The 25,648-nt window shown below is 37.3% G+C and overlaps 1 protein-coding gene across 18 annotated transcripts in view; it reads left to right on the forward strand.

Annotated features, from left to right (window-relative positions):
* Nucleotides 1-25,648, forward strand: part of LRCH3 (leucine rich repeats and calponin homology domain containing 3) — a 64,596-nt gene that overhangs the window by 24,705 nt on the left and 14,243 nt on the right. For 3 of the 18 annotated variants that reach the window (XM_083848239.1, XM_083848225.1, XM_083848236.1), the window contains exons 2-16: nt 1,255-1,399; nt 2,921-3,047; nt 3,375-3,480; nt 3,664-3,800; nt 4,770-4,879; nt 7,616-7,709; nt 8,570-8,690; nt 11,085-11,233; nt 13,898-13,968; nt 16,464-16,559; nt 16,993-17,044; nt 17,200-17,340; nt 17,981-18,028; nt 19,142-19,195; nt 25,410-25,458. In XM_083848239.1, coding sequence (XP_083704365.1) covers nt 1,255-1,399; nt 2,921-3,047; nt 3,375-3,480; nt 3,664-3,800; nt 4,770-4,879; nt 7,616-7,709; nt 8,570-8,690; nt 11,085-11,233; nt 13,898-13,968; nt 16,464-16,559; nt 16,993-17,044; nt 17,200-17,340; nt 17,981-18,028; nt 19,142-19,195; nt 25,410-25,458 — 1,500 coding nt within the window. Of the gene's footprint in view, nt 1-1,254; nt 1,400-2,920; nt 3,048-3,374; nt 3,481-3,663; nt 3,801-4,769; nt 4,880-7,615; nt 7,710-8,569; nt 8,691-11,084; nt 11,234-13,897; nt 13,969-16,463; nt 16,560-16,992; nt 17,045-17,199; nt 17,341-17,980; nt 18,029-19,141; nt 19,196-22,724; nt 22,806-24,440; nt 24,513-25,409; nt 25,459-25,648 lie in introns of all 18 variants that reach the window. The other 15 variants (XM_083848241.1, XM_083848235.1, XM_083848228.1 and 12 more) reach the window with 9 other exon arrangements.

Below are 25,648 nucleotides of genomic sequence, written 5' to 3' on the forward strand. Positions count from 1 at the left end.
ACACTACAAGCTTATTTTATTTGAAGGATAACCCCAAAACTAATAAAGGATAAAAACAAATAAAGAATATAGCAATTCCATTTGGATATTTGCTTTGATCGTTCACAACGCTGATTGAGATTAATTGGGGGGTTTTTACAGTGAACGTCCGCCTGCCTAAAAAGGTGTGGGTGAAGTGTCAGTCTATTACCAGGCGGTATCTCCAAAACTCCTTGCTGACGCAAAGTCATCTTTCTTGTGCTCTTAGTGGTGAACATAACCCCTGTCAGATCTAAGAGCTGGGTGTGTTAGGAAGTGGCAGCTACTAGTGTGTGTTTGCGAGAACTGTCCTTTGGCATTCATAACCGAGAGCTTGGCTTGACCTTTAAGGGGAAAATAACACTTTGAGCAGTGTTATTTATCACAATGCAGCTTTTACCCTTGGAGGAGAGTAATGCTGATGGATACACATAGGACTTCAGTTTGGACTGGCTGAGGAAAAATGTTGATTCTTCAAATGCAAATATTTGGTGGTAGTTTTGATTAAACTTAGTCTCTTGCCCAGCAGGGAATGTTTGATCACAGAGAAATTGTAAATCTTGCTGCTAGCAGCGAGCAGGCATTTCTCTGCTACCAAGGCAACTGGTTATTGCGTTACATGATTGAGATTTCAGGATTGAACTGGTGCCTTTGTGAAGGGAGGGATGCTTTGGCTGTGGTATAGAAGGCTTATATCTGGTGTGTGCCCCATGCTGCCCCTGCTGGAGCTGTTATATATAAAGGTGCACTATGTATTCTATGTAAAGTGAATATTTTAGACTAGAAGTTTGAAGCTGAGATATCCATGTGACAGAGCTTAGCAGGGGGCTGGGAGAAGAGTACTTGTGGGTTTTGTTTGTGTTTCACTACAGCACCACTCACCCTATACAAAACCCGTAATCTAAAGGTGGAGCTGGTCCTGGAACAGATTTGAAGCTGGCCTTTCAACATCTTAAACTAACTCCCTTCAGCTTTAAGTGGTTAGGGATGCAGAAGCATGACTGTGAAAGGAATGGAGCATTTGTCTCTCTCATTGTCACTACGAGATTTTAAGATGTTAATTTATTTCCTGTGTAATGTGTAAATCATTTTCTGATCTTGAAAACTTTGCAGGCAGGATGGCAAAACTGCTTCCTGTCCAACTCTTCCCACTATGTGACGGCAAATATACAGATAATACTTGCCCTCATTAAATTTTAACATAGCTTCATGGAATGTTTTTTTCTTCCCCTTCAGATTTGTCACGGAACAGACTGTCAGAGCTTCCAGCAGAAGCATGTCACTTTGTCTCCCTTGAGAGCCTCAATGTGTACCAGAACTGCATTCGATATATCCCAGAGGCTGTTTTGAACTTACAGTCTTTAACATTTCTAAATATCAGGTAACAATTGTCTTAAAAACTGCTTTAGTGTATATATATATAAGTAGTCTGGGTTGATCAACTTTGGTGCATCCATAAATAATACAGACACAGTGTGTGATCGTCACGTTGTTGTATTGTGTGTCATTGAAACAAGGCAGCGTGTACCAGCCTCACTTTGGTAGATCATGGAACACAAGGATTAAGCAGCAGCTTGTAGAAGTGGAGTATGAAGAGGAAAGCTAATTCCAACTTGCAGTACTCATAATAAGTTCCAGTAGTTTTCATGTAAAATACATCCATGCTAACTGAAAAGAGAGGATAGTGTTGGATAATCTGTAAATTTCAAATCTGAGCACGTGAATAATCTTTATGGAATTTATCTTCACTGTACTAGTGGCTTTTAAACAGCTTTCTCAAGGAGAAACACCTACCTGCCAGTGCTAAAAGCTAATTGGTGCAATGTATCCTATGGATAAAATTCAGCTGTGTACAGCATTCTCCGTTTCTAGAAACAGTCTTTTATGAGGTGGTGAAAGGTCTTAGTTACAGATTGCCAATGATAGCAATCAAGAAAAACGCCAGGCTTTTTCATTCTGGTGTCGTACTTCTGCCGATTTAATTAGCTTGTTTTTTATTGCTGGTGAGAATTATAGGAATAGGATATAAATAGGGTATAGATTTCCTATTGCTGTGATCTCTAGCAGGTACAGTCCAACTATAATCCTTTTGAAAGCTGTTGTTGATTCAGCTACTGCTCAGATATTTTAATAGCAAGGAAATCTGGGCTTCAGGCATGAAAAAACAGCATATTTTGGTAAATGTCAACATCTGATCAAAGCCTTAGTTAAGATCCTTAGCAACGATCATAATAACTTTCATTGTAAACATCCATGCTTGCTCTTTGCTATGTTTTACTTTGAAAGATAGTCTTTCTCCTTTTATAATCCATTCTTATCCTACTTGATTCTTGTTTGAGGTTACAGTCGAGTCATATGACCTCATATTTGCTTTAATAGTAGTCTGTTGTGAAACGTACAACACTGGATTTTGGAACAGCCAAATCCATCCTGGCAAGGTTTGTGATCCTCATGACTTCCTGAATATTTCAAGTATATTTCTGATTTTGAATCTAATGAATTTCTCTGTGGAATTTTGTATGTGCTGACCTGCAATACTACCCACCTGAAAGGCTTTTGCACCGTGTTCAAACATACTAAGTTATGACAGAGGATGCCCGGTTTTCAGAAGTCCCAAAAATATTTTTATGTAGCTGAGTTCAAAAGCATCAGATCAGGCTTGGTATTTGACATTCAAAATGTTTTCAGACACAACTGGATAAAGCAAGTAATGGTTCAGGGAGCAAGGAAGGTTTCATGGAACTAGTTTTACAGTAATTATATTATTTAAAAAAAAAAAAAAGAGCTAATTGTCAAAATGGAGTGTGCTTTTTGCATATATCTTTCATTGCATTTTCATTGCATTTGAGAGGTGAGCTCTCATGAGAGTTGTAATGATCTTGTTTTCTTTCTGTCCAAAAAGCCGAAACCAGCTTTCAACATTGCCAGTACACCTCTGTAGTCTACCACTAAAAGTTTTGATAGCAAGTAATAATAAATTGGTTTCAATACCTGAAGAAATAGGACAGCTCAGACAGCTGACAGAGCTTGTGAGTATGCAATTATTCTTGAACCACCACTATTTGATCTTTAATTTAATTGACTTAATTAAATGAATTAAATTGATTTAATTGTGCGTAATAGGTTCAGATGTGCTTCAGATAAACTGCTAAAAACAGGGCAGTAATTGGGATGCTCTCTGGGGATCTGTGAGATTAACATTCTGTTAAGAACTTTGTGATTGTAAACCAGTCACTTGCATGCAGTAGCAAGTTATTTAAATCTGCTTTTAGTCTAAGAAGGATTTCTATTTACTCTAGTATCTCCAGTTATGTTGTGTGGAGTGTACTAACTCACTCTTCACTTGTGCTTTGTAGGATGTGAGCTGTAATGAAATACAAACAATACCTCCGCAGATTGGCAATTTGGAATCCTTACGGGACCTAAATGTCAGAAGAAATCATCTGGTGCGTTTACCTGAAGGTGAGATAAAGGCTCTCAGTTGTAACAGCAGAAACTTCAAGCACTTCTGTATTTTTAATGCCTTTTTCTTGCGCTGAGAACTAGAAGCAGATATACTTAATTATTTTGTAAAGTACATGTACAGGGTTTTTTATGTTCTTGCTTTTAAATCTGCTGAATTAATCGTTTATTTTCTACCTCCAGAGCTCGCTGAGTTGCCTTTGATTCGGTTAGATTTCTCCTGCAATAAAATAACAACAATCCCAGTTTGTTATAGGAACCTCAGACATCTGCAAACCATCATGTTAGAGAACAACCCTCTCCAGTCACCCCCTGCACAGGTAAACTGCAGCTGGGAATTCAGATAACTAGTTTAATTAAAAAGGGTGGAACAAAGTTAAAAGCTGAATAACTTTTATTAGAAGCTTTACTTATGAACAAGAAGACTTTAAATAAATTGTATTCCCTGAAAGTGTTAAATATACAGCACAGCTTGAAAAATCCCTTTTTCTTCTATTTATTGCATTAGTAGTCTCAGCTATGGGATTATACTAAAAATTCCACTGTTAGCATTGTGCTAATATTAGCTGAAGATTTCAGATAGGTTTAGGAGAGGTGTAGGAGGGAGGAAGCTCTGTTACGGAAAGCTGGTTTTGTGCCACTCAAATGTCAAAATTTTGACTGAGGCCTCGGTGCTGCTGCGCGCCAATTCACTTTGCAGCAGAGTGATCAAATTGGCATTGGAACTAGAAACTGCAGTATGGCTAGTGACTAATTTTTAATGCAGGTATATAAGCCATTGAGAATTACAGATTCTGCTGTGAGCTTCTGCTTCTGAATCTACAGCGGCACTTGCTGAAATCTGTAGTTTCCACAGGCTTTTGCCTCCCTTTAGAAAGCAAAACTGTGATTGTCTTCAGACACTTTAACTAAGAGCTTGCTTTGGCAGTCTGCCACTGCCATTCAAAGCTGGACATGGGTAGGATGCATCTGTTCTGATGCCAAGGGTATAAATTCTAGTACTTGTACATACTTAAGTCTATTTTTCATGATGAAGTTTCAGCATCCAGCTGACAAAGTTGTATGCAGACCAGATGTACGTGGAGGACAGCATCCATTTGTTTAACAGGCATCTCGTGACTCTCCACTACAACTGTTCATCTAAAATGCACTGAGGTTAAAAGAAAAGATGCATTGGTTGACATAAATGTGCTCATTTATTACCCTGCACTGCAGGTTAAATCTCTGTTAGAGTATTTTGAAAGTGTACTGTAAAATTCTGTTATTTCCTTTTTTTTTTTTATTCATAGATATGTATAAAAGGAAAAATCCACATATTTAAATACCTGAACATAGAAGCATGCAAGATAGCTCCAGACTTGCCCGATTATGATAGGAGACCCATGGGATTTGGATCTTGGTAAGTTTTGCAACATCCAGGCTTCCAGCTTTGATGTCATTCAGGAAAGTTTTGTCAGCCATCTGAATTTTAAAACAAAATAGATCCAAGGACTGTTCTTTGGTAAGTTCATTGATGGAGGTAGCTTTGAAGAATGTCATTTATGTTATCATGGTACATTCTAGCAAGGTACTACTATTTAAGAAAACCTTAGCAGTATCATATGAAAGGCAGTACTAGAGTTAACTGTAGAGTAAGAAGCATATTCTTAGTACGGGGGCATGCTGTCTTGTGGTTAACGTGTTCAGTTTATAAGATCTCAATATATTCCATATACTTGCTGAAGTATATCCCTGCTGTGATTTTTAACCTGTTGTACAGAATTTTATAACTGCTGTGCTCGAACTGCAGGTGTAAATGCTGATCTCCACCCAGTTAGTAAATTGTTATTCTTGGCAAGCTTTCACTTGGCAGTATTGCTTAGCTTTGTAACACAAATATTGGAACAGTCAGCTGTATCAGCTGCTAAATTAAGACGTCTAGAGAAAAGCAGGAGTTAAGATTTATTTCTGTTATATGGTAGAGAAGAAAGGGAGTCAGTGAAGTATGAAACTAAGTGTATATATAAAAGTTACCTCAGTCGTCTTGGAAGGTGGTAATAATGTGTGGAGGAGTAGTTGCTAAAGGATGTACTGCAGCAGTAAAACACAGATCAGGGGGCCTCACGATAAATCACCATGAGTCAGATTTGTGAAGAAGAATTTGCACGAGGAACTGACAGAATGATTTCTTATCAGTACTGACTGTCTTTAATTATTTTTCTGTCTGAAGTCAACATGTGAATCGAGTATTTTGGGTTTTCCTCACTTTCCTAGAACATAAGCTGTTACAGACAGTCTCTGTTCAATACTAGGGATACCATCCTGCTATTGAAAAGAAGAGGCTCGGAAAGACAAACTGTCACGATCTCTTTCTCTCTGGTGTGATTTATTTATTTTCTAAGAGAAAATCCAAAATAAGGGGTCTCACTGACTGACTGTTGTATTACTATCAAAGTTTTCAATAATTGCTTTTCTGAAATGAGAATTTTTGTTTTAATCATAGCTTCGAAATATGAATGCAAAAAAGAAGAAAATTTGTATCAAAATGCTTTTCCATTTTTGAGATGTAGCCAAGGAGCCATTTTGATGCTCTTCAATTCTGTGTAATTGATCAGCTTAGAACAGGGTTCTCACAGCTTCTAGGAGTATGGATGTATTTAAAATGTAATTAAACAGCAGATAGATTTTTTTTCTTCTCTGAGCCATGTTTTACAACCGTTAAGTATTGTGAACTACCAGTGTAAGTGTTGTTCTGTCATCAGTGTCTCAAATTAATAGTTCTTTAACTGCACTCAGCATTTTTGTCTTTTTTCTTCCCAACCCTGAAGAAGGGAAGTACTTTTTTCCCCTTATTACTTGCTAAGGCTTTTTATGCAGATAATCTTAAAAATATGAGGCCGTAACAGTGTGACTCTCCTGAGTTAACCTAAACTCCATGCAGGTGCAAGAGCTTGTCTTCTGGTGTCTGTTTGCAGAAGTTTGAACTGCATAGAAGTAGATGTATAGCCTAACAGTTCTCATCTGTAGCTCTCCATCCCTCCTATTACTTTTTTTTGCTTTTTTTAATGTCTGTCTGAAAACGTAAGTAGCCCTGAATCTCTAAGTTTTGAAAGCCCCATGCATGCGTATGTGCTGCTTAAATAACAGTAATGAGTAATTTAAAAATAAGTCTTTCCTGAAAGAGGGATTTTTAGAGGGAGCAGCAACTTGAGAGCAATACCAGTGAGAAAATGCCTGGCAATTTGGTTATGATGGGGTGAACCAATTAGCTTCCTGAAGTTCTTCCTTGTGTATTATGTAGTAATTACTGCTGCAGTTCTCCCTGGGGCATCGAGTGCCAGTAGGACAGTTGAGCCATTGTGAAATGCCATCTGCAGTGGGTCAGACAAGTCCCATTGTCTCTTTACTGCAGCTATCTGCAGCAGTTGCCAGGCTTGACATCTGTGATGGCTGTACTGCTGAATTATGTAGTTTCTGAGCCCAGAAATTCAGGGATCTTGTATGGCTGTTTGTTTGTGTGTATTGTAACACCAGGCACATGTTTAATGCCTTTGTCTAGACGTGTCATCGACAAAGTCAGACTCTGTAGATGGAAGCCGTACTTCTATATTTAATATATCATGAAATATTTGAAATATTGCCTTGCTTTCTGTACATTTTAGGTAGATAATTATGATACAGAAGATAGTCACATAATAAATTATAGATATAATACATAATACATATATTTTGCTATACCTGTATTTTTTGTAATTTTATGTGCTTTTTGCCTGTTTGAGGAAAAACTTTGTGAGAAGTAAACAGAAGTGTTTTTCAACCAAAACATACGAGCAGTGGAAAATGAAAGCTTGACATGGTAAACAGTGAAATAATAATGAGACCACTTTGCTGTTTTCTTTGTCATAATTTCTGTTTGGGAAATGTTTGCAGTACAGATAAATACTTTGGTCGGATTAGCTCTTAAAATGCAGGTGAACAGCTGACCAAGACCATGCCTCTTGTTCTGCATGGCAAATGCAGTATGATGCTTTCTAATATGCTGAGCTTGTAAAACACTGCAACTGTGCTTGGTAGCCCTTTCTACCTTAGTTCTGTAGTAGCTGACAATTTTTCAGTGACTTCTGTGTTGCACTAACTAAACCATTGTGTTTGACAGCCATGAGGAACTTTATTCCAGTCGTCCATATGGAGCACTTGATTCTGGCTTCAACAGTGTGGACAGTGGAGACAAAAGATGGTCAGGGAATGAAGTAAGTGTTGCAACTTTTTTTTTTGAGTGCCATATTTTGCAGGAAAGAAAAATAATAAGTATACATCTGGAAGCATATTCAGTAGGGAATGTGTACATGTTAGTATGGAAATTGTATTCATCCAATATTTGTAAATTTATTCAAGTAAATCAAGCATAATTTTATATGGGATGGACATGAAGTTAAAAGTAAGAGAAATGTGCATGACAGATGAATTTACTGGAGCACAAAAGATGAGGAAAAGGGGGGTTCCTCATTTAAAAAAATTCTTAGCTGTCATTACAATGATGAGTCATCTTCATTTACTTCTGGGTAGTTGTTTCAATAAAATCTGAACATGAAAATTGAGCTTCAAAAGTGAGATGGGAATTTCATCATCTTCGCAGCTTTTTTCAAATGTTAAAAATAAAGTCTGTTTACTACTTAGAGTATGGAAATAGTACCTCCTAGCAAGGAGGTTGTCAATTTTTCTTTCTAGGAGGAAGCACCCTTTTCCTCTTGGGACAGGTAGAAAAGGCAGTAGCCAAGATTTTAAGTGCTTTTGTGAACTGCTTTCCATATGCCTCTTTGTGCTCCTAGCTTGGTTTTAGGAAGAGTTCTAGGACTTCTATCCTTGGATGTTTTCAAGCACTTCCAGAGAAAAGCTGTAGTCAAACTGTGGTTGGTTTGTTTGTTTGTTTGTTTATTTTGTTTAGGAAAGCTTAAATATATGTTATTTAAAGACAATACACCTTAGCTATATTTTGATAGTGTTTTGTACGTACAAAAGAGGACAATTGAAGTAAAAACACAAATCAAGAGATAATAACTTGCAAGATGTTTCCCAAGAAAATTTTTCTTCACCATTTTTTTTTCTAAAGCCAACAGATGAGTTTTCAGACCTCCCTTTACGTGTGGCAGAAATCACTAAAGAACAGAGACTGCGAAGAGAGAGTCAGTTTCAAGAAAACCGGGGGAGCGCAGTTGTAACTAACGGCGGAGGTAAATAGTGATCTTTGACTAATAATATTTATTGTTGTTATATATTTCAGAATATTTGCTGTAAATAATAGGCTGTCTAAAGACAAAAAAAAAAGGAGAAAGATACAGGTAGAATTATTCTGAAAGACTTGTGTAAACAGTATGTTAAGTATGTTGCAAGGCAAAATCAATTAGCATTGGAATTAGGATTATCTGGGAAGCATTATGTCAGTTTCTGCATATGTACTAGAGTAAAATTGCCAAATAGTTTGAACAGTGCTTAGGAATCTTGAACTTCAGTTCATGGAGTTTTGCAGCTTGAGCTACTGGGAGAATTTACAGCAGCAGTAAATTGGCTGTGCTCTGTGATGACTGCTGTCAGAAAAGGATGAGCAGTTTTGTCAGGGAATTCCATGTTTTCAAGCAGCAAATGTGCCTTGTTCACGAATCTTAGGTTTTCACACAAACACGTGAGCTGTCTAGGAGGGACAGGTACTTGTGAGATTGCTTTTTTGACATTTCTCAATTTGTTGTCCTGCAGTCTGAAAGCAGCACCCTCCTGTTTAGTCAATAGATGACAGTCCTTCCCATGTTTCTTGATCTCCAGAGTCCTTCTGTATTTTAACTTGCAATAATCCCCTGCTACCACTGGCTTGCAGTTCAGTCCTCTTTTTGTTACTGTGACCTGTTTTAGCGTTCTTCCAGGCTTGTTTGTTTGTTTTTTTCAGTCATTCCATCTTCTCCATTTCACCCACTACTGGTTACTGGATCTCTCATCCCCACATACACTGATTAAGTTTTCTTCTTGCTTAGCTGCTCTCTGTTTTCCATTTCCCTTAAGGGTTCCAGTTCACATACCTCGAGTCTCACTCTCCCAAGCAGTTTTAATTTCCCTCTTGTGGCTCCCACTTTATCTTCCCTCTTTCTTCCTCCTCACCTTATTCAACTTTACCATCTTCTTTTCTTGGTCGTACTCTTTTCTGCTACAGTGTTTTTGTTTTCTTTGCTAGCATCTGGAAATACCTGAAACTTTTTTAAACTCTCATTCCTCTACACATTAATGGATTAGAAAAATTAGTTCAAACAGTTACATTCTGGCAAAGCTAGAAGAATTGAAAACATGATGTTATGGGAAGCTGTGGGCAGCCTTAATAGCAGGTAACACTGCCAGCTTTACCTCTAAGACTAGCTTTATTCTGTTCTTTGGGTTTTGTACACCAGGCATTTCAAAAGGCCTCACTAGTCTTTTAAGGTGGAGCTCAGTCAATTCACGAGTAGGAGTATGGGAGAGCGGTACAAGCCATAGCATGTGCTGTCAGGGATCCAGGAGATCCTTTCCAATTTTGTGCTCCTTACACAGTTACTAATGTCTTTCACCCTCTGCTGTATTGTTGTTGTTAAAGTTTAATAAGGTGGTGGTTGTTGTGGTGTGGTTTTTGTTGTGTGTTTTCCTTGTATTTTATTTTTTTAATATTTGAAACCGAGATGGAGATTTAATGAAGCCAAAATATATAGGAATGCTGTTTTGGATGGGTGTAGTAGCAGAGGAGGTGGCTTTGGCAGTAACAGTTGCTAGATTGTGTGGTGAAGCAAAGAGAAGTCTGTTTTAGACAAGCAGGAAAGAGGCGGGGGAGTAGAAAAAGAATGTCTGCAAGAGAGTCAAGAGAAAATTTGGGGACAGTTTTAAGAATGAGAAGACTGGTGCTCAGAAAAGGAGCTTACGCTTTACCCTGCATCCATGGCACAGTATTTTTCACCCAGGTAGTTTACTAGATGTCATGTTTCTCGGAATCTCTGGGCAGAATGCACATTCTGGGTTTATAACATAAAATTTGGAGGTGCTTTTAGGTGCTTTTGAGGTTTCTGTTGCTTTCTGTACTACCCTCCATTATTTCCACTTACACATTTTTTTTATTCATTGCATTTGCATCCTGATAACTTGGTCACGCTGTCCTCTGTTGTTGTTGTAGTAATAAAGTACTAGTAGAAGTATGTCATATCCATCCTAATTTGTCTGAAGGAGATGATTTAGAAACAAGATAACTTGTTCAAAACATACACAAATCATTCTGCAGCCTCGATGTTAGGTGATAGATTTTGATAAATACTTTTCAGCATTGAGAAAGTCACAATTTTTTTAGTCACTACTAAATTATCTGCAGCTGGCAATTTAAAACTGCATACTTGATATGTTTATCATTGCTTTTTAAAAACCATGAATTTTATTACTATTTGAAAATCTGATGTGTAACAAATGTTAGCGGGCCAGGCAGAATTCAATACTTTTCAGGCTGAGCTTTCCCAGATGGAAGAAAGACAGTATGGTCTTAGTTCCTGACGCTGTTTTTGTTGTTTATTTTTCCCCTCCTGTTGGTCATCTAATTATGGGTGTTTCCTTTGTGTATGTATGTCAAGTGGAACATGATCTCGATCAGATCGACTATATTGATAGCTGTGCCACAGAAGAGGAGGAGGAAGAGGTGAGGCAACCCAAGTGCATGGACTCAGACAGCCTCAGCTCACAATTCATGGCATATATTGACCAGCGGCGAATCTCTAATGAGGTGGTGCTTTTACTTAAAATAGTTAAATTCATATGCCACAGGAAAGCCTTTGTGATGATATTAATGCTTCTTGTCCTCAGAGGTTTTCTTTGGTTTAAAAAAAAAAAGGAAACAACAAAACACCAAAAAAACACTAAGTGATCTGGAGGAAGAGCACAGTGTTGTGCTTTGTGGAGGGTCAGAAGTGGGATGTTAAGTTGCTCTCAAGCGCCCTTTGGGATATGTGGAATGAGTCCAACGCAGCCACGCTGTTCTCCTGTCCTGGGGGTTCTTGCAAGCTTTTGCTTTAAGCGTATGTGAAGTGAATGGTTTTCCAAAGGAGTGTTTTCACCAGAAAGCACATTTGATGCTTCCAGTTAGTAATTGGTGATACCTAGGAAACTGTTCATGTTTACATGGTGAATTACTTGCTGAATAAATGTCTTTTTTTAAGGGAAAAATGTTCGCTGTTATCAGCTTAGACATAATACAGGAATTTTGAAACTTCATTAATTTGGCTGTTTGTATTGATTATGAGTTATTTGCCAGTAAACTTACTGTCTTAAGCATCCATTTTAAGTTTAGACTAACTTCAATACTCAGACTTTTCAGAAAGCCTGCTGTTTACAGAAAACAATTTCTCCGTTTTGAGCAAGGCTGTGAAGTGTCACCACGGGTTACAGTAGACTCGGATACGTATACAGTCACCTTTCTGAACAAAAGCCATCATCAGTAGTTCAGGATAAATCTGGCATTAAACTGTTCTCAGTGAGTAGAAGTATACAGTTAAATGAGCACGTGAAAGCATTGCTAGACAGGTTGGAAAGTTATCCGGGCAGCTTTTTCAAATATCTAGAAACAGGCATGAGTGGCTCCAGACATTGCCCTATTTTCTTCTTTCACACACACACACACACAAAAAAAAGGGGGCAAAGAAGCCTCTGTTCTTGTTTCCCAACAAGTCTAAACAGTATCTTTCTTTTTTGTTCTCAAGAGTCTTTCTATTTAAGCTGGTATGCAATACTTGCACTGGAATGCTGCATTTCAGAAACCTCAGTAACTGTAATATAATTCCCGAGAGTCACGATACATGCACCCATTTCCCCGCAACATATGGACGAAGAACTTAATTTGTTTGCACATTCACAATATAGTATGCTAATAATAGTTGCTTTTATTGGTTGCTTACTATAGCCAGATGATGTCCATGAGCAGACAAAGGCAATGATTTCTGTGAAGTTACCGTCATTTTTCTTTTGTTCATGTCCTTTCATTGCTTTCTAACTGCACAAGGATTAGCGTGCACTTGATCAAAATTCACTAAAGTTGCTTTGAAATGTATGAATCACCAAAACTGGAAAAAGTCTTTGTTCCAGTTGTAGTAGCCACTGCTGTGAACAAACACACGGAGAAGACTGTTCCCTGTTAAGTCTCCAATGCCTACCACTTGGATGGTAGACATTGGAGAGTGTTCTCAGAAATCGAACTACAGAAATGGATTTCTAGCTATATAATGTTTCTTTCTATGTTCTATAAGTCTTACTACCTGTGTACACAGCTTCACAATTCAGTGGCTCATTGTATATGCTACATGAGCAATCGGTCTGAGAAAATCCTTGTGGTCAATATGCTTAAACAGTAGCTGTTATGCTGCAATTCAAACGTGTCCTTTCGTATTGTTTTGTGTTTTGAAGCAAAAAGATGTTTGCTCTTTGGGGAAAGAAGAAGTCACGGATCTTTAATATTCACATAGGAGCCTGGTGCCTGTTTTGTCCATGTTATGTTACTGTTTACTATGTTAAAAATCAGTGACACAAATATCTATTGGAGATGCATTCATTTTGCAGATCTCAAATTCAATATCAAATTGTGGAAGCTGATGCCATTTGAAGCATAGACATGAGCAAAACTCAAAAAAGGCAGCTGCTGGCATTACAACCCAAGGACTCTTCACTGTAAATAATGAAAAGGCATTGAACAACATCAAAAAAGTTATTAATAGGGTTCATAGGCATTCATAAAAATTAAGCTGTTTGCAGTTTTTCTGAAAATACAAACAGCCTAAAACTCTGACCTAAGTAGTAGTCTAACTGTATGCAATATAGCAGTATCAATACCGGCACGAGTGAAAATTGACAAGTCTTGAAGTTTCCATTTCCCTATGTTAGTGGGTATCAATAGAAATGCAATTTGTCTCTGTTCCCAGTAAGATAAATGACTTCATAACTCAAATGAAGCCATAGGGTGTGCTCTTCCATACCCTTTTTTTTTTTTTGCTTTTTTTATTCACCAGTGACCTGTCCTTAGGGCATCAGCTATTGTATCCTGTATTTCTGAGATTCCAGACTACATTGCTCTACAGTTCTGTATGCCTTCTTTAGAGCTTAATTCTACATTTCTTCTAAGTGATGTTAATTATTTTCTACCTACATTTACTTCTCTGCATTATCCTTAATAGCGGAGGTTTTAAAACTCATTTAAACAGTAGGCATATTAAGTCTTGAAACTAAAGTTTCTTTAAATAGCAGAGGGAAAAAAAAGTGAGCTTGCCTAGCTGGAAACAAAAATCTTTGAGCTGTGTTTTGTTGTTCTTTGTTGGGTATTTTGAATACTTTGTATGTATGACTTTCATGTACAGTGTTACGAATACATTGCTAATTTAGTCTTCTGTGTTATTTTGCATAGGGCTCCCCAGTAAAGCCTGTATCCCTAAGAGAATTTCAAAAAACGGAAAACAGATACTTACACCAAAATAGGTAAGAATATGTGGTAGAAGTAATTTTGTGCAAAGTTTCATGATGAATGCAAAGCAGATATTTACTGAATATTTTTTTTTTAAATTACGTTTTTTGTTGCTTCACCAGAAATGTGCATGGTGCTTTACAAATAAGTTATTGCTCTAGATCTGGAATTCATATTCGAATAATGATGACCAAAAGGCTTGACTGTTCTATACCAGGGCTTAGATTTAAGTATATTGGTTAAAACATCAGGGGAAGAAGGGCTAGATTGGAAGTCACTGATGACAATGGAAAAACCGCATGGTCACTTAGTTTAACAAAGGTGACCTTTCTGAAGTATGTCCATACTTCTTAGTGATTGCTTGGCTTGTCGGAGGATTAGTGCTTATCCATAAAACATGGGTCAGAGCCGGACAGGATGTAAATGAGGTGATTAGGTTTGAGAAGAGATGTCTGGGTTGAAAGAACAGAAGATAGGCAAATGTATAGCTTCTTCTAATGCAACTAAAATCAAAACTGACAGAACCTTCCATATACTGAAATCCTTCAATGGTATTCTGTGGAGTGAAAATGAATGTTAAGGAATCAGCAGAAAACCAACTCAATTGTACTAGGAATGTTTGGAAAAAAAAAAGAGAGAGAGAGAGAGAAAGAACTGCTAGCCTTAGGTATGTCATTATTTACGCAGTCAGTAAGTTTAATGGCATTCAGAAATGGTCTTCAAAGAGAAAATGAAATCAAGAATAGTGTTTAAATTTCTCCAGAGTTATGGCAGTGTTTTAATAGAGATTTTGAAATGTACAGTCAGTGTGCAAATATACTAGTCGTGTTGATATAATGGAGGGTAACTCCTTCAGCATATATTGGCATTCCTTACCCTGTAGTGTCTACAAGTAAAGCATAAAATAACAGTCTGACGTGTTCTTCCCAAATGAAGTGCTCTTGGTTTGAAAGACTGATTTTTATTTTTTTTTCCTATTTGAACATTTGTGGTCAACATGGAAGTAATTAGACAAACACTGGATTCCAAGAAATATCTACAGAAAATAAGACGAGAAGGCTAGCTAGCCAGGAGTGAGCTGCTGTTTACATACACAGATTTTAATGATAAAGGAAGTTGTATCTCGCTTAGGGTGTCCATTGTTATCAAAATTTTACGTGGGAGTGGCAGTGGATCTTGATGTGCAAGTAATTAATTGAAGACCTAAAGGAATTGTAGATTGTTCATATTCTGGTGCAGCAGGGTGAAATTCTTAATGAGGCACTAAAAACGGGTTATGTTGTTGCCCTCAAGATTATGGAAAAACAGCCATATGACAACTAGTCTTTTTTTAAATAATTTTAAGCATATATTAGTCAAATATTTCATTTGTGCCAACCACAAGCTGTAAACTGCTTCCACAATAATTCATTGCAAATGCCTTGGCAGGCAGCCTCTTTTTTTTTTTTCTTCAGCATGCTAAAGCCATTAAAACCCTTGAAGAGTTGGATGTAACGCAGACTTCATCTTAAGAGTACTTACATTAGTTGATTCAGTTCAGTAAATTAGGTTTTTGCCTCTGGACAGACTGTGGTTCGTTTCTTATGCAACAAAGCTGTGTGTACTCTAGTCTGAATATGCTTCTTAGCACTTAGTTGAACCCAGTCCTGTCTATTCAAAGCACTGCAGTAGTGGATTTGTCATGGTGTGCATCGGTGCTAACTCAAGTAACAGGGGAAACCTGTAGCGTATGCATCTTCCACATCTTTTTAGCTTCTCCGCAGAGAGTAGGTGTGGAATTAGTCAGCACACAGGCAGCAAGAATGATGTTTTCCAAAGTGCATTGAGGAGTCTCTCCCTATTCCGTGGTTGACCCAGAAGCAAGGGTTGCTGAGTCAAGGGTACCGGAGTAACCTACTTGATTTCCATCTACCTTCTTGTATGGCAGGGAACATGTTGTAGACTGTGGAATTGTAGACCTTAGGAATTGTTTCAGTGCTCACAGCTACGTTCTAGCTAAGACCTTACTGCAAAATTTCTCTTATATTGTTAGTATGATAGGTGTGAGACAGCTCAGTTACTGTTTATCTTGTGACTTTGATGGCTTGCATCACTGATAAAGTCATCATTTAGATTGTTAGAAAGTCATCATTTGATTGGTGAAGTGAGATTTGTTCTGGAAATATCAGAGGATGGTAATGTTTTAAAAACAATTGTTTTTTCCAGAAAAAAAAAAGGCCTACAATCACCAGAATATAATCTTGAGAAGTTCCATTTTTGTGTGTTTTGAAACCATTCTGTTAATTAAGCAAGTTACGTTTATTAAATTATGAACTGTAGTAATTGTGATCTAACCTGGTATCACAGCGTAATTTCTTTAGTCATCTTACATTTCACCGTTGTGATTATCTGAAGCTAATTGTCTAGGCAATTACTTTCACAAACAGCTGTAGTCTAGAGAAGAATTCACCTGACAGTAGTGTTTATGCATCAGTGGCCAATCCCCCTTCCACCTGGTGTTTACCTGCAGGGATACTGATGAATTACGAAGACCTGAAACTCTAAATTTGGTGCAGGACAGAGAGCATCACCAAGTACTAAGGAGTTATGTGGACAGGACAGAGAGGTAGGGAAAAGAAACATATAGTTCCTACTTTTTTTTTTTCTTTTTTGCTAAACAGCCATTGTAACCAGTTGTTCCTCTACATGAGGATCATCTGAAAAGTTCCTATATTGGTTACTTAATCAGCTCCTAGAGAATGAGAATTAAGATACTGAATATCTCAATATAATAGGCCAAATATACAAACCCATTGATACATCCGTAGCTGCAGAAGGATTTTTATCACAATTCAGGAGAAGAGGTAGAAATGACTGCACAAAATCTATCAAGCAGTAACAATAAGTTATATCATTGTTGCAGCAGTTTAGCAGCTTACTAAATAGTTACTTTCCTGGAGTTGATGAGATGTATGAGTTGTCAGTGATGCACATGTATGAATTATTTTTTTTTACTTAAGTTTAAAATATAATCACTCTCTGTTTTTTCCATTTGTCAGGCCCCCAGCTGATTCACCGTGTTTTCTCTCTCTATCAAATCACCACAGTCAGGTAACACGTTGAACTGCACTGTTTTATTCTTTTGGCTAAGATTGGTGCAAAACCAAACTTATGTTAGCCAGAAGATATGGACTATTGCTCTGTAACCCTTCTGTCTTACCCACTGTAGTTCTGTCTTAACAACGTAGTGCACTCTTTTGTTCCAGGTGCCCAATACAGATCCCGAGCTGCACCGCAGGCACATAGAGCGTACCCGTCGAGAGGCACAGCTAGCAGCACTTCAGTACGAGGAGGAAAGGATGAGAACGAAACAGATCCAGAGAGAAGCTGTTCTTGACTTTGTTAAAGTACCTACTTGATTCCAAATCTTTATCTTTTCTGATTCCCTTAATGAAAATTAGTTGCCAAGGTCATTAACGCTGGAATATTGCAGAAAATAATTGTAATTGTAAAATTACAATTGTAAAATTGTGATTGTAGAGAAAAGGTTTCTAGCTGCCTGAAACAAGTCTTCTCATTAACATCAACTAATCTCAGATTCATGGCAGTGTTTTGCAGAAAAGGTGCTTTTATTAAAAATTCAGCTTAGTCTTTCAGTTAAAGACTTAAGATATTTAGGATGCATTTTGTTCATTGACAAGCCTTTTTTCTTTTTTTTTTTTTCTTCTGTTGCCTTTGTTATTCATGAGCACTTTGTTCTCAGCAATGAAATTACTCCCTTGGGTAATATTTTTGGTTTATTATGCATCTTTTAATATGCAAAAACAATTTGGGTTTTTGTTTTCATACAGAATGAAAGCTATTTTTTGACTAATAATATTAGTGCTTTCATCTCAGTAGAAACTTGAAATTTCTCCAGTACGTTTTATTTAAAAACTAGGACTTCATGTGTTTTAAAACACTTCTAAATTATGCTGTTCTGTTCAGAGCTTTTGTTTCTCTGTCACATCCTTTTAAATTTCTTTTGTTTTTCCTTTTTCTCTGTAGCAAAAAGCATCTTTAAGTACCCAGAAGCAAAGTCCTCTGGATAGTGAGGTAAGACTCCAATATAAGTATTAATTGGGTTTGGCAGTACCTGAATTCTTAGCTCTCTCCATCAGAGGAGATTTTCCTGATTGTGGAGAACTCTTCAGGAATGGGTTATAAGATAAGTTTTTCACATCTAATAGGCCCTGAGTTGGTCCCTTTTTCTTTTTTTTTTGTTTATGGACCAGTTTAGTATTTCCTTCTGTTCATGTAGATTGTTTGTCTGAGTGTTTGGTTGTTTCTTGTATGTTTTCTATGTTCTATACAGAAAATAGATTTAATGTTCCATTTTAAGATGCTGCTTGGAAGCAGTACAGTTAAATTTCTAATGGGAGTATTCAAACAAGATTTTGTGTTGCAGTGATTTCTCCTTCATTGATCAGTTTTCTCCTATTTGTCTGTCACATTACCAGTTATCCCAGAAAGATTAACTATTTTTATTTTGAGGGTTATCTATTTATTTTTTTAAAAAAAAGGTTTCTCTTAGTGTAGTTTTATAGTCAAAAACAGTGAGTAAATAGGGGATAAAAATTGCACAAGGCTCAGCCTTCTGAAGTCTACAGACCTGAGCCAATGACATCTGTTCATTCTCTGCACCACATTTCTGTTTGGTAATAGCTCTTCCACTGCTTGCCATCCTCACTTTTGTCTGGGGAAGATAATTCACATGGCAGTGTTAATCAGATCAAAACCTTTAATAGCGTAACGCTTACAAATAGCTCTTCAGAAGCATTTTTCACCTTTTTGTTGTTTGAAAATTACTGAAACATGGGGTATTTGAAATAGTTTTTGCTTCTTTTCCTTATTAATGTTCTTCTGTTCTTAATTTATTCTTTTAAAGAGTCCTTTGTTCTGCCACAGTAAGAATTGTGAATACGTAGTTGTCTGTATTTGCTTGAGACAACACAGAGCAGAATAATTGATTCCTTAAGTGATATGAATATACTGTAATTCATGGGTCATGTGGCTATATATTCCTACACAGTTATATATACTGTATAGAACTGTAGAAATAATGCCTCAAAATGCTATAAACAAGCAGTACGTGTCCCTGAATGTCTGTCTGTTCACAGCTGTGTCATTCTGTTTTTCTGACATTACTCCATCTCTCCCACCTCCCAGTGTCCCTTTCCATCCAGAAGGTCTCAGCATACTGATGATAGTGCCTTGTTAGTGGTAAGATCCTGCACGCAATGGCCTTTTTATCTGGCAGATTCTAGAGCATAAAAATAGCTACATGTTATGGTTGCCTCAGATTAGACAAACTATTTTAGAGCTAATCTAAATAGCATAAAACATGACCATCTTCTTTGAAAAGTGACTTAGTTCGAATATATCGATATTTGTACTGTCAGCTATTTGTTATAATAATATAGTGATATTTTTCCATAAAATAATTAAAGTTTAGAGAAGAAGGAAAATTACTGATAGTGAAGAACAGCTTATAAAATACAAAATCCTCCTCTAGTAGTTCCAGTTTGATTTCTCCTCCGTTTAGCTTGCTTCCTAATTGATGAGCTCTTCAGTGTCAAGTAAACAATTTTAATGCTTTGAATACAGCCTTCAACTTCGTTTGCATCCTGCACCTGGTCGTTAGAAATGCTTAGTGTCATGGTAACCATATCATAGCAAAGGGAAAAACTGCTGTACATGTCAATACTAAAAGTCATGAAATATTCCTCATACCCTCTTACTATTTGTTGATGAAGATGTCTTAATAATCCGTTTTGAGCACTAGTAAAAATAAAAACATTTATGTACTCACTTTCATGTTTTATGCTATTTTTTCTTTTATGGCATCTTAGTGATGTAGCATAATTAAAGACTATAATTAATGCCACAATCATTGTCTATAAAAGAAAAATACACTTGATTTGCCTGCTGTTGCATGACTGCATGCCTGAGATTTGTTTTCTTAATTCATGCGCATCCATTATCTGCCTAAATTTTCTTCAGGCAGTGCTCTCGGTTAGAATATATCTCTTCAGAACATGTTGGTCAAGGTGTTTACTGTCTCTTTATTCAGACTTTTTGGTTTTCCTGCTATCACATGAGTAGCACTGTGAGGGAGAAAAAGAAGGCTCATAATGTTATGGAGAGATTTAGTTGTGATCATGCATGTGCCTTTTTAGAGAGATCACAATCAGTATATAAAAACGTGCTTTTATATTTAGGTTATAAGAACCAGGAGAGTAGATGTGGTTCATGTTAAATGTTGATGTTCTGTTGTCAGTGAATTCATCTTTGGAATGTATTTTAAAGATACATTTTAAGGACCCCATTTCTTTTTGTTTGTGTGATCTGTGTTTTTTGTTGTAAATTAATATATTGAATTTTAGGCTGTAGACGTGACTAAGAATTTTCAGAAATTGTTTTACTGGGCTTCCATCCATGTTGATTTCTTTTGTGTCTTTAAGTTAAATCCTTGCACTTCTCTCTCTCTCTCACACACGTGTACACACTCTCTCTCTTCCCTCACCCCTTCCCAGGCTGATAGGGAAAGATCGAACAGGATTTGAAAATGATCAGTTCTGTATTCATTTTTCTTTTAATTCTGTGCTCATTTCAGCAGCACTAAACTACGCATCCTGTACATGGTGGTTTTGGTGTATGAAACACTGGTTTTTTGAACTGCTGAATTGAGGTCTGCAGATCTATATTGTAGTGGAAATATATACTGTGCCTAATGATGACATAAGCCAGGACAGCTGTTTCTGGTGATTATTGTAACTAGAACATTAAGCTCTGGCTAGGTCATGAATTTGTAGTGGGTTTTTCTTCCACAAATGTATTACAAAACCTTGGTCAACAACAATGAAATGTTCATTAGTTTGCTTAAAAAGCAAGTCTGTTGTAAGAGTTGAAATTCTTTTACCTTTTTTAATTTTTGCATTTTATTTGGCATTTCTCCTGTCCTTTATGGATTTGAAATTTAGTTAGATCTAATTTCTTACGATGTTTTTTTTAGGGAAGTGAGGTATAGGGGCATTTCGTATCAAAATACCATTTCCTAATGGCAGTTCTCAGTACACGTTTTCCATTGACATACGTTCCTCTTTATTTTCTCTCTCTGCCTAATGACTGCATGCAGTGGTATAAACTTCACCTATTAACTTCAGAAACTTTTAGATATAGAAACTTACAGATAGGCTAATTAAAAAATAATAATAAAGTTGTGTGCCATTAGATTTTCCACTGTTTGTTCCAGTTTTAAGGTGTGTGAATAATATTTTGTAGCAAAAGAGGAGAGTCTTACATAGAGGTGTAGTAAAAGATGAGAATTCTGTAAACTGAGCAATTACTTGCATTTTTTTTCCTCCAAACAATGTATTCAGTCCAGATGTAATGGGAAAAAAATCTAGTAGGTAGAAGGCAAGAGAGCTCTCCTTTATTTTGATTTTTCTCTGTTCTGGTGTTGTTACTGCTTTTACAGAAACTTTCTTAAAAACAAAATTCAAGTTGTGAATCTACTTTTTAAATCTTACATCATGTTTCTTTTGGTGGTCTTCTGTGTTGCCTTTTATCACAAATTAAAATGCATTCACTTTGCACATGTTACTCTCATCATGTCTTTCTACTTACAAACACTTTGAGGACAGTATTTCAATTTACAAAATGACTATCCATACCTTCTGTGGATATTAATAGTTTACTTCTATGTTTCTTCAACATGCCTGTGATTTGATGCAAGATGGGGTTTGGTTATAGGACATCTGGATATTTGGTTATAGGAATCTGCTCTGACAGATTTCATTGTGTTGATTTATAATAGCCAGGCTAACTAAAACTTTGCTGAAGAAATATAGTCAATGACCTCTCTTGAGAAAATTTGCACTAGACCTCAAAGTCTTGTATTAGTCATATCCTGCTTGCTGTTCTCACCAGGGTAGGCTCATTCATTACAATTGAGTTATCTTGTTAATACAGTATTGAGACTTCAGACTTGGCTAAAGTTTTCAACCCCGATTGCTTATGAATCTCATTTTCCCTGAATATCTTCTTTTTTTTTTTCCCCTTTCATACTGTATGTTGCAAGGTGATTACCATCAGAAACAAATATAAAAGGTACCATCCTTTGTTTTCTGTCAAACTATTTCTTAATTTCTGTCATGAAGCCTGTGAAACACTCGATAAGCATCAGACAGCTGGTGTGACCTCTTCCTTCCATAACCCATGTGTCACTGCTACGTTGTGCTGCCTTTGTTGTGTTGTGTTTTCTTGTTGTGGTCTCAAATGTGGCCTGAGACCATCAAGTCACAGTTAACACAGGATTTCTGAAACATTTTAAGATAAGGCTTTGGGGCATCAGTGTGCTACAAGTAGTAACGGTGTGAGTAAAGTAAGCAGGACGTGAATTATACTAGCCTGTTCCCTGGAGTTTTCTGTCAGACAGTTGGCATCCCTTTGTGTATTTAGGCAACTAATAATCAAATTCACTTAAAATGTCTTTATTTGGTTAGCACAGAGTCATGGTTGGGCTCTGCTTTGGCATCCCCTTTGTTTACGGTTGTTTCTGGCTTGGGGGGAGGTTTCTCTGACTTCAGAGCTAGACCTAGAGCTGAAGTTCAGCATGTGCAGCAGTGTTGTGAGGCTGAATTTGCAGCATCCTGGTTCCTTTTGTATTGTGGCTACCTTCTCTTACAGTTGTTCTCTGCCTCACTTCTTCCTCTCTTCCCTCCCTTTCTTCCCTTGCTGTCCCTGACAGAATGGCTTTGAGCCTCTCTTTGTCTTTGAGATTGACAATAACACCAATACCATTAAAAGAAGGCCAGGGACTCGCAAACAGGTGAAGAGCATGCAGTGTGTTGCTGTTGTGGTTGTCTTACGCTATGGTGTGCCGTGTTACCCCTCTCTTTGCCCACTGGTGGCTATGTGGATTGTGATGACTTCTTGTTAGTCTGCGTCAAGGTTGTCTTGTTCTTTTCATGTAGGAATAAAGAGTTTTGTGAATGTTAGACCAGCATTTTGTTTTATGTTGCTTTTTGCATATACTAGCTAATGTTTTATTTGCTGAAGTGGTATTTTGAAACTCTTCAAACAACAACAAAAAAAAATGTTTGCACTGCTACAGAGAAGAGGCTGTTTTGAGGATCAGCTACTAAGTCTACATAGGACCTGAAGATGTTTGTGTAAGGCTTGGCCTGTGTATAGCATCTCCGTCTAGTCCTTCCTGGCTGTGCTGTTCTGAAGCGACAGAATAGTTGCAAACCTTTGAAAATACTAAGACCCCAAAGTGTGTAGTTGACATCTATGAAGTTTCTAGGTGTCATTTGGTGTGTTTTTCCTGTGCTGAATTTCCACTACACTATTTGAATGCCATTTCAGAAAGTATCGGTTCGTTCTTGAGTCATTCAGTCCTCAAATGTTAATGTTTTAAGTATGCTTGCAATAACCAGAGGGGAAGAAATTAAAATTTAAAGGAAAGGCTTAGGTTTTTATTTTAAGTGCTTGAGACTTTAAGCACCCCACATGTCCTTTGTCGGGCTTTTCCGTGATGTAAGTTTGATTTGGGTAGCTGTTACATCTTTAAAATGCAGGCTTTCATAGTAGGTGTTGTTTTCAGTGCTGTGTCACCGCACCACTTGCATGTACCTTAACAGCAGAATTGGCTGAAGGGTTCATGGAGATGCAGAATTTGGCCTTCGAGATCCGCCTGTCAGTGACAGATGAATATTGGCATGCTGGAGGTCCCATTCTGGAAACATTAAAAGTTATTTGTTGTGTTTTGTTTGGTTTTGGTGGTTTTTAATCTAGTGGTTATAACTGGAGTTTGACAGTACATTATTTTGGACAACACTGTAAATCTTCACACATACGTCTTCTCCAAGAGCTAAATTTCACCCACAGAATCTTTCTTTCTCTGTAACTCGCAAAGATCGGGATTAAGTGTTTGTGGCAGACCAAATGTGTATTCGTTAGTCCATTAGATGCAAGTTTCTCTAATTTTACAAAACTGATGGGAAATTAACTTACTAAAATTCATAGCATACTTGAAACATTAAAAAGAAAGCTTTTGTTTTGAATAGTGGCTCAGGACAAACTGCTACGGAGTAAACTTTTCTTTTTGGTCTGGAGTCTGATGGCATAGGTATTACTTCAGGTCTTTCTTTAGTAAGGTCTTACCTATTTATTATTTAGTTCTGCTTCTGATGTCACTTTGTGTGTAAAAAGGAATGTTTCATCTCCCAAGTTTGTTAGCCGTAAAGTTCAGGAGAGTAGGAAGGCTTTTCTCTCTGCAAGCAGTTTAGTTCGGCAAGTCATTTTGTGTTGTTTCTGTGTTCTGCCTGTTGAATGTTTCTGAGAACGTGACCGTGATGACCACTTTTTCCATTCTAACTCGTTTACTCGGTTCCACCTTTGCACGTGACCTTTCAGCCGTTTGCTAACACTGCTACTGCCTTCTCTTTCTTTCTGCATTCAGTCACTCTCAGGGTTGAATCAAGAGAGCTGTGCTACTAGCCTGCCCAATGCCTCTACCTTCAGTCCTGTCAAGGTATCTCTTGCTATTATCATTCACCAATAAAGCCAACAAAAAACTCTTGGATCCACACATCTGTTTTAACAGGTGTTAGTCTGTCAGCTTCTAGCCAAAAGTTCAAGTAGGGGATGAATCTGATTTAACTGATTAAACTGTAGTAGGTATTACCTCATCTTAGCTTTAGGCTGTGTCTACAGGAGGCCTAAGCTATAAAAACATGGTAACCCATCTCTGCTCCAAGGGGTTCTTGGTTGTCTTTGATGTTGCTTTTTATTTACAAGACGATTTTTTTTCTTGACCAAGTTGAGTTTATCAAAAATACTTTTGTTCTGTTCTTTACCACCTTGCTTTTATCACTGAATATCCTTTACTTCTTTCTCTTTTGTGGAAACTGCTGTACTGAACGCATTCATCATGAGTAACCAGCCTATGTTAAGCACCATAGTAAACCACAATGTGTTTCTCTAGGGAGAGTGATGTTCAGTGAACAGCAGTTTTGCATTACCAGAGATGTCAGAGAGGCTGTGTATTCTTCAGTGTTGCTGTTATGCAAGTTCTGAATGTTAATTTAATTATCTGCTTTTCTGTGTCCATTTTGCAAAGAATACTTTGAAATTTTGGGTTAGATGGAAGAGTAAATATAGATCTGTCATTGCACTGTCAGTGCTGTTTAATCTTTGTTTTTTTCCTTGGAGAAGAGCAATTGTGTCATTTCTGCAAAAGAAAAAGCTTCATTGCTTTCTGCAGAGATGAGATGTGGGGAACAATGTGGTTTGTGTTTTTTCATGTTTGTTTTTTTCTGAAGGATATTTAGATGGATGGAGCCTATTTTAAAACATATCAAATGAAAATGTGGTCACAGCTTTTCCAGATTAGGACCATTTATACTCTTTTACTTTTTTTTGTCCACAGAGTGATGACAGATCTACCATCTCTCCTGGCTCACCTACCACTCAGACAGGTAACAGGGAAAGGCAGTAAAGTTTCTGGAAAAAAAAAAAAGAGATCAAAATGCCTGCTTGCATATTCGTGCTGTAAGGAGAAGGGAGCATAGCTTCCCATCTTCGTATGTGGCACTGCTGTGCTTGATAGTTTACCCGGTTATTTGGGTCTCCTTGGAAACACATGAGGGGAGAGACAGCAGGGGTGAA

The sequence above is a fragment of the Anser anser genome (assembly GCF_964211835.1).
Source record: "Anser anser genome assembly, chromosome: 9".
Classification (NCBI taxonomy): domain Eukaryota; kingdom Metazoa; phylum Chordata; class Aves; order Anseriformes; family Anatidae; genus Anser; species Anser anser.